The following is an 8,532-nucleotide window of genomic DNA, read 5'->3' as shown; positions in this document are numbered from 1 at the left end:
ATGTGCAAAATTATTTTATTGGGAGAATGTGCAGTTGAAAATTAGTTTAGGAAAAATGAGTTTTTAGAGAATTTGGCTCAAATGGGGGCTAAATCTTTTGTGTAAATCGCAAAAAATTTGGTTTACTTTGATAAAGAAAAATAATTAAATGAAATCAAACTAACAGATCTCCTAAGTTTCTATATGTCAAAGAGCTTATCAAATGGGATTATTTTCTGGAAAATTTATGACCTCTTAACATTTTCTGTAAAACTTGATAAATCAATATAAAATAGATCTCCATAAAATTTGTCTAGATGAATGCAAAAATGAAATGCTGAGTTCAATTTTTGTTAGATGAAGCATATATGATGTTTGTGTGCATGGTATGTGAGTGTGATTTAAGATTTATGATCTAGGGCATCTGTTGTGTAAATTTTAGAGGATTGTAAGTTTTTATTCGATATACTGTAATCATGAAATTATTAATATACCTGTTTATATTCATTCCAGAAATTAATATGGTCCTTCGTTCATATGCTGATGTTTTGATTGTTATAGTTGGGGCCCAATTATCGAGAATGGATCTTACAAGGACAAACAGCGTCTCTACCTTTCTGAACAGGTAAACTTATTCATTTGTCCATGAGTTGATGTATTTAAATATTGCCTTCAATTATCAGGTAGTAAGCATCTATTAGTGTGTCAACTTACTGTTCATAAAATGTGGAGTGGTGTTTAATATGCATTGCACACATTTCTTACCCTTTTGATTTATAAGAAATCATTTGAAGAGACAAGGACGTGGGTTTATTTATTTCAACTAAGATTTACCCCCTTTTTTTACACCATGGTAGTGGTCAAATTTATTTTTGAGACCAGACTCTCCCTCCCTCCCTCCTTTTGTTGTTGTTAATGCTTTACAGCATTGTTTGTAATGTTTTTTAATTACACAAGGACGCTAAAACATGTCTAGTTGCACTCACAGAAACACATAATATTACACGCCATTTTTTATTTATTCGGATTAATACAAGTTGGAATATGTCTACCTTCTGTTTATGGTCAGCAATACATGAAATAGTCTTTACACCTATTATAGCTTGCATTATTCTTCTAGTTATGGCTATATTGAAAATTCAATTCTGTATATTTTAATTCATCTCCTTCCATCTTCTATAACATGAAATCTAATGATTTATTTCATTTTTTCCCCACTTTTCGTCAACGTGGGAGATATTAATGGTAAATAGTTTCAACATAAGTAATGAATTTTCTTTTTTCTTGTATTTTGCATATTTTTCCTATAATTCCTTCCCTCTTAACTTTCTCATCCACCATGCAAAAGCTCTTTTGTGGGTTATTCTTCAGCATTTCTGTTATATTTATCTCCTACAGGTTGTGACATTTTTGTTCTTGTAAAATAGACTGTCTTCCACTGTTATGTACTAAAGCTGTGTTATTGTTGGAATCGCTTTTTATAGATTCCCAAATCTCATAATTTTCAATTAGTATGCCTATTATTTTACCAGTGAACTGATTTTTTCCCTTTCCGCTGACCAGACTGATCAGACTGTGCCTAACACATTAATTGTAGCAAATTGTGATATTGTGAAGCCTCGAGTCGCTGCAGAAAACCATATAGCAAATGTAAGTTTATGACTGTACATAATTTTTAACCTAAATGTATTATTAACATGTTGATCTGATTCTCTTTAATTGCTTGATATCTAGTTCAATGAAGATGCAAGCTCACCTTTCGTTAAGAAGTACAAAACTATCATACATCCAGGAGAGGTATGAGCTGCATGAATACATGGACATGATTGGCTTCATGAACATTTATGCATACCTTTCAGATAAAATATGCATTTTATGCTGTATTTTTTCGAGGTCATTATTTATTCTCTGGTATGCCTGCAAATATTTTGCCTTTTATGTGACAAATTATAATCGTTTATGTCCTGGATTTTTTGTTTTTGAGGTGACTAAATTTGTAGCTGGAATTTTCGAATCATTCCAGTGCTCATTGTTTGCATAGCCCAAATTAGCAAACTTTCCACCTATTCTCTGATCCTTACCTTGAGTAGTCTATCTGTCTTTGCTTGACACCACATCTACAGGCATTTCAAACCAATATGAATGAAATATTGGAAATAGAAGGTGGAATTAGTGCAATTCTCCCTCCTGGAGGATAATATGCACCTCCCCATGCAACAAATGATTCCTACTTCTCTCCACCAAGGTTCATGCAAGACCCAAGTAAACTAATTGATAGACACAATAACTGATAGTCTATACAGATACCTAGTATGGTTATTAAAAAAAAAAAAAAAAATAAAAAAAAAATAAAAAAAATAAAAAAGAGATCGAAAGACTATATATGTACACACATATATTTTGGTTTTGTAAAATTTCTTGCTATTTGTTTTTACATTTCCATTGCAAGGGCCCACTAATTTCTCATCTTAGTTAATGACAACAATGACAAAAATAACTACTGCTTCAATCAACATCCTATAACCATAACCATTGATGTCATTATTTTAAATTGTCAATCACACTGTAGGTCAACAGAATCAGGGAACTTCCGCAGAATAAAAATATAGTGGCAACGCACACTGACTGCCCTGAAGTAAGTATTGATTCAAGGTGCATGTTCCTCTTAGTATAACTGGCACAATTATTTTGAAATATGTAGATTAATTTTGGTTTTGTTGTTAATACAGGTTCTTATCTGGGACATTGAAGCCCAACCCAATCGGCATGCTGTCCTTGGAGCTGCTGAATCACACCCAGATTTGGTGTGTTTTTTTTTTTTTTAAATTTTTTTTTTTTTTTCATTTGGGGGTTTCACACCCAGATTTGGTGTGGATTTTTTTTTTTTAAATTTATTCTGGAGTTTCATTTATGTTGATTATGGGGTTCTCCCTTTGCCATCTTTTTATCAACAGATTATCTCGTTTTTACTATTGATTTTTAATTTCTTTCATCCTTCCTGAACTTCAATCCATAACCTTATTTGGAAGGTAGCAGGATGTGTTAACTTTCCTGTCTCCTTATTGTGGAAGCTCTTCGCAGAAACCGAAATTTTATCTCAGAAATCAATTTATTTGGTAGGATAAATGTTTTATATCAGATTTTCTAATAGAGCTTTCATTGGAGTCTGCCTGTGGGACAGAGTACAAGCTCATGATGGAATCACAATTGATATAAATCTTACATTCTCGGGCAAGAATTATGAAGAACTTCTAGGATGAACATTGTAAACAATGATTCGGTTGGAAATTTCATGAATATTAAGTTTCTGCAAGAGGATTTTCATAGCTCTGATGATTGAACTTATATCATTGGTTCTTTTGATGGAATTGCAACATTTCAAAGTTCAAGTTATGCAAAATGCTGTGGCTTTGTGTTATCACTGTTTTTGCTGAGTCTACGTATAATATTTTTATTCAACCTTGGGGATTTCAGTAACGAGGTTTAAGGTAAACTATTATGTGGGTATTCGTTGGTGCATTACTCGTCGCAATTGGTTATGGAACAATGCTTTGATACATTAAAAGCTACACTACTTTCAGTCCATTTACTTTCATATACAGAGTACTCTGGCTTTGTACAATTTTTGAAGCTGTAGGAAGTTTATTTTAGTTTTGGATGCTAGTCTTGAATCCTAATAGAAATTTCTTCAAGACGAAAATAAAATAAAGTTTTGGTACTTCTGGGCATGGTGTTTTCCGAAAATGGCTTGTTCTCAAGTCAAATTCTAAGAGATAATATTCTGCATGTGGTGAAAGTTTTGCAACAAACTTTACACTTTTTAAGAATCATGAGTTCTTGTAGTCCACGCTCTGAAGGAGTATTGCAATGAGAATATGTATACAATGTTTAAATGTCACCGTTATCTAGCTACATCTTGAATAGTTCCTTTTTACCACTTGTTTGATTAGGTTCAGTTGTCGTGTTCTATTCCAGTTTCTCCGTCTGTAACTTGAAGTTGTTCTCATTCAAATCTACCTTGGCAATTTGCCCTCTTCCAGTGGCAACTGTAGTGGATACCTCATTGGATAATACTAGATTAATTGTCTATTGGTTCATTGGTTGTGTGTTTTCTGAGGTAGAGACCATGTAACATAACCTGTTACCTTTTTCTAGGTATTATCTGGACACCAAGATAATGCAGAATTTGCACTTGCAATGTGCCCAGCTGAACCGTTTGTGCTTTCCGGAGGTATGAATAATGAATCTATTATTCTCCTTTTAATTATCTGGAATAATTTCATTCTTCTGGCATTCTCTACTAAGCTTTGTTGTGGTTTTTCTATTCATTTTCTGACACGATGAAATTTCTGACAGGAAAGGATAAATCTGTGGTGTTGTGGAGCATTCAGGATCATGTTTCAACACTGGCCACAGGTGCAGGTCAGTTAACAGGATCTGCTGGTTCAGTTGTAAAAGCTGCTGATAATTCTTCTATTGGTCCACGAGGGGTTTTTCAAGGGCACGATGATACTGTTGAGGATGTACAATTTTGCCCGTCCAGGTATCTTGCACTCATCATTAACTTGATGGATTACTCATGTATTTATATTTTATGGCCCTGCTTGCTACCAATTAAAATCTAGATTTTAATATAAGTCAAAGTCAACAATTAATTATAGCCACATATTTTATGGGTCCAACAACTTTTCAACCACACATCTCATCAACTTCTATTAAAATCTACTAAAAATTTGATTTTAATCCCGGGCTATGTATAAACCAAAGTTTTTGATCCTCATCATTGTCTGCCACTTATCATTTCCTTCAAGTCTGCCTTGTTGATTAATCATATGAGGCCATTTGCTTTCCTTTTTTTCCCTTTTCATTTTCTCGTCGTGATACATTGATTATAATGTGTTTTTCGAACTTATGTAAATGTTGTAGCTATCTCGAGTATATGTTCTACTTTCTTTTCTTCCTAAATATGTATTGCTGTTATAAGTTTTTGAAATGGCGGCTTGAGTCTATATATTTGTCATGCTGATGCAGTTCGCAGCAGTTTTGTAGCGTTGGAGATGATTCTTGTTTGATACTATGGGATGCAAGGATAGGATGTGGTCCCGTTGTGAAGGTTAGATGACTCTTTTCTTTAGCACTTGATATTATGCAATTTTTCCGTTCTTTGGGATAGACCACAATATTCTTCGATGATAGACTCAATGACATTAGGTTGCATTGAGATTCAAGAATTAGGTCATTACCGCATTCTCAGCAAGAGCTTTAACTCATCTAATGTGTGATGCTTAATAATATTTTGAATCTTTGATTCTCCAGTTACAGTATATTAAAAAGGACATTTTCCGAAAAATACTGTGTAATAACTTCCTCTAATTTGTGAAGAGAGATTAATGCCTGAATTTGTCTTATTTATTGTTGAATCCAATATTTAAATGCTATTCATATGCCCACCTGACATCTTAAGATTTTAGATCAGGTGATAACATGGTATAGAAACATGTGAAGGTCCTGAGCTCAAGTTCTATCGACACCCATTTTAAAGAAATTGTGTCATTTTAGATTTTGATGGAAAAAAAAATAAAAAAAATCCCACCTACAAATGAGGCGTGTTGAAGATAATATTTAAATGATGTACATGTGATCTTATCAACATCTTGAGCTTTTAGTTGAAGTGGTCAACATTTATATTATATATTTGCAATGTATACTTGATTCAAATAATATTATTAAACTGATAAGTACCTTATCAGCATTTCTATCTCCACGTAAACTTCTTTATCATTAAGGTATATATTTGTCTCTCTTCAGAAGCAGTTTAAGTGTTGTGCTGTATTCCTACCCTGTCTTTCTGCCTACGTTGACGCTCAATTATTCATCGGTAGATTCTGTATGGAGTTTTTTGGTTGGAAATTGGGAAACTCTTGTCCCTTTCAAGTTCTGTGCAGAACTTTGGAATCAAATTAGATCCGATTATTTTCCCCATAACCTTTCTGAAAGATGACCTGTTCTTCCATTTGTCAATCCATTAAAATATTTAAATATTCTGTACTGGTTGAAGAATATTTTTAAGAATTTTTATGTTTAGTACTTATTTTCTTCTTTAGTTGTCAATGTTTTTATTCTATTTCGTATGTCTTTTATTCTTCTAATTTTGTTGAAATATAGACTAATTTCTAAATTCAGTTTAGTTATTGTTTCTGATCTGGGTTACTAAACTTTGTATCATGAATAGGTTGAAAAAGCGCACAGTGCTGATCTTCATTGTGTAGATTGGAATTCTCACGACGAAAATTATATCCTAACTGGGTGCGTCTGTCTGTTAAACATGCATATATCCCCCGTATAATGATAATAAAAGACTATTTATACGTAACATTTGATAATGCGTTTTTCATTCTTTTATGCAATTTAAGTTATCAAAGATTTAGGTTCTTATGCAATCTCATTCATTCAGGTCTGCGGATCATACAATTCACATGTTTGATCGCCGTAATTTAAGCTCTGATGGAGTTGGATTGCCTGTCCGTAAATTTGCAGGTCATACATCTGCTGTTCTCTGTGTCCAGGTATTGCATTCGCCTTTGCTGATTATATTTTTTTCAGACTATTCATGTCTAATCTATTTGTTCACTTAACTTTAACCAATTATACAAATTCCAGTGGTCACCAGGTAAATGCTCGGTCTTTGGGTCCTCAGCAGAAGATGGTCTGTTGAACATCTGGGATTATGATAAGGTGGGAAGCTCCTGATTTTCATATAAGTCTTTTCCATTCTTCTCATTGTGGTATTAACTTCTATCAGAGGGTTGATGCGCCAAACTTGTCGTACAGAAAATAATTTCAAGTGTGCGTATTATTTTAAAGATGTAAATTGTTCAAGGCCATCAACGAATCAATACTAGAATAACTTCCTTCTCACCTAACACATGAGGTATAATTTATGGCGATCTTATTATACACTGAGGGATTTCTGAACAATTTTTTTGGTTACCATGTTGCAGGTTGATAAAAGGAAAGAAAGTGGGTCCAAATCTCCAAATGCTCCTCAGGGGTTGTTTTTCCAACATGCTGGCCACAGGTAAGAAAGTTCCAACTTTTGGCTTAGCAAAATGAGTACCATGTACATTTTTCACTCTATGAATTTTATTCCTTAGCTTGCGTGTTTTAGTGCAGGATCACATGCCCTTACTCTCATCTGTCAATGCATTATATTTATTATTGAAGTATTGTTCACACTATAGAGAGCAAATTCGTATGCTAGAGTTACTAACTTGATTTTTTTTAGATACATGTATGCATTGTAACTGTTGGGAATTTTCTATGGAAGAAAATGTTGCGTTAAATTGTTAAAATTTAGATGGCATGTACACTTGAACTAAAAACTGCAGTTAGTATTAGAAAAGAGCAGGTAATGGAGAAAATTATTACTGGAGAACTATGTATCATATGCATCTTGGAAACAGAAAATTGCATTATACTGGATGAATGCTAGATTTCACTAATAACTTCAAAGGGTACATTTTTCACATTATGCTTTCCCTGTGAACTTCATTTTCTTATAGTCTATCTGACATGTAATTCCGATTGAAACTGCTTGACTCACCTGTTGTCCATTCACTCTGTGCTTTCCCTGTGAACTTCATTTTCTTTTAGTCTGACATGTGATTCCCATTGGAACTACTTGAGGATACCTGTGAATTAATTTGAACTTTGCTGTTGGAAATTATTATGAACTTAATGCAATAATACTTTGGTTCCAGAGATAAGGTGGTTGACTTCCACTGGAATGCTTCTGACCCATGGACAGTTGCTAGTGTATCTGATGATGGAGAATCCTCTGGTGGAGGTGGTACTTTACAGGTATTAGAATGTTGCCCTATTGGTACAATTTTCTGCTGGCTTGATTTGTTCTAATCCGACGTGAAATTGTGAAATTTTTTGTGGTCTTTCCAGATATGGCGTATGACAGATTTGTTGTACAGACCTGAGGAGGAGGTTATAGAGGAGTTGCAAAAGTTTAAAGATCACGTTCTTGAATGTTCGAAGACTTGACAGGATTGGTAGCTTGAATACTTGCAAAAAATGCATGTTGTCTTTGTCTAGATGTATGATCTATGACTTGCTGAATCTAAATGGGCGATGATCGACAAGAGACCCTAGCCTGACTTTTTAGATGTTGAGATTCTGCCTGAAACTCGATTTAGTGGTTGCACGCATTATGTTGTTACATAGATTTAGTTACCCCCTTCGTCTGTCTAGTTAGTAGTCTCTCCATTCCTTTAGTGTGGCCCCATATTATATAATCATTTTATTTGGGATTTCTATTTTAACTTTCACATAATTCCTTACCTCACAGAACAAAATTTGGCAAGCCCATGTCCACTGAATGAAATCCTTGTAATGAAGCAGTGTCTGGAGAAATCCAGGAAAGTGCTTGGGAGGTCATCAGTCATAGACAGGCCCCTTTATTTTGAATATGTTTTCTGTTCTATCAAGTTATTTAAATCTATGTTTATAACCCCACCTTATGCTATGAGCTGACAACAGCCTTGC

The 8,532-nt window shown here is 33.9% G+C and overlaps 1 protein-coding gene across 1 annotated transcript in view; it reads left to right on the top strand.

The window, feature by feature from the left end:
- LOC111365635 (WD-40 repeat-containing protein MSI4-like) overlaps nucleotides 1-8,474 on the top strand; it is a 16,204-nt gene extending 7,730 nt beyond the window's left edge. Inside the window, exons 5-19 of the mRNA XM_022986176.1 lie at nucleotides 422-427; nucleotides 533-604; nucleotides 1,543-1,629; nucleotides 1,714-1,776; nucleotides 2,549-2,614; nucleotides 2,709-2,783; nucleotides 4,135-4,210; nucleotides 4,336-4,522; nucleotides 5,011-5,092; nucleotides 6,212-6,285; nucleotides 6,434-6,545; nucleotides 6,640-6,714; nucleotides 6,981-7,057; nucleotides 7,740-7,839; nucleotides 7,933-8,474. Of these exons, the coding sequence (XP_022841944.1) occupies nucleotides 422-427; nucleotides 533-604; nucleotides 1,543-1,629; nucleotides 1,714-1,776; nucleotides 2,549-2,614; nucleotides 2,709-2,783; nucleotides 4,135-4,210; nucleotides 4,336-4,522; nucleotides 5,011-5,092; nucleotides 6,212-6,285; nucleotides 6,434-6,545; nucleotides 6,640-6,714; nucleotides 6,981-7,057; nucleotides 7,740-7,839; nucleotides 7,933-8,031 (1,251 nt within the window). The 3' untranslated portion in view covers nucleotides 8,032-8,474. The remainder of the gene's footprint in view (nucleotides 1-421; nucleotides 428-532; nucleotides 605-1,542; nucleotides 1,630-1,713; nucleotides 1,777-2,548; nucleotides 2,615-2,708; nucleotides 2,784-4,134; nucleotides 4,211-4,335; nucleotides 4,523-5,010; nucleotides 5,093-6,211; nucleotides 6,286-6,433; nucleotides 6,546-6,639; nucleotides 6,715-6,980; nucleotides 7,058-7,739; nucleotides 7,840-7,932) is intronic.
- The last annotated feature ends 58 nt before the right edge of the window (nucleotides 8,475-8,532 follow it).

The sequence above is a fragment of the Olea europaea genome, chromosome 17, assembly GCF_002742605.1.
Source record: "Olea europaea var. sylvestris chromosome 17, O_europaea_v1, whole genome shotgun sequence".
Lineage (NCBI taxonomy): Eukaryota > Viridiplantae > Streptophyta > Magnoliopsida > Lamiales > Oleaceae > Olea > Olea europaea.
The sequence above is the reverse complement of the archived record's forward strand: the minus strand, read 5'-3'. Positions and strand labels throughout refer to the sequence as shown.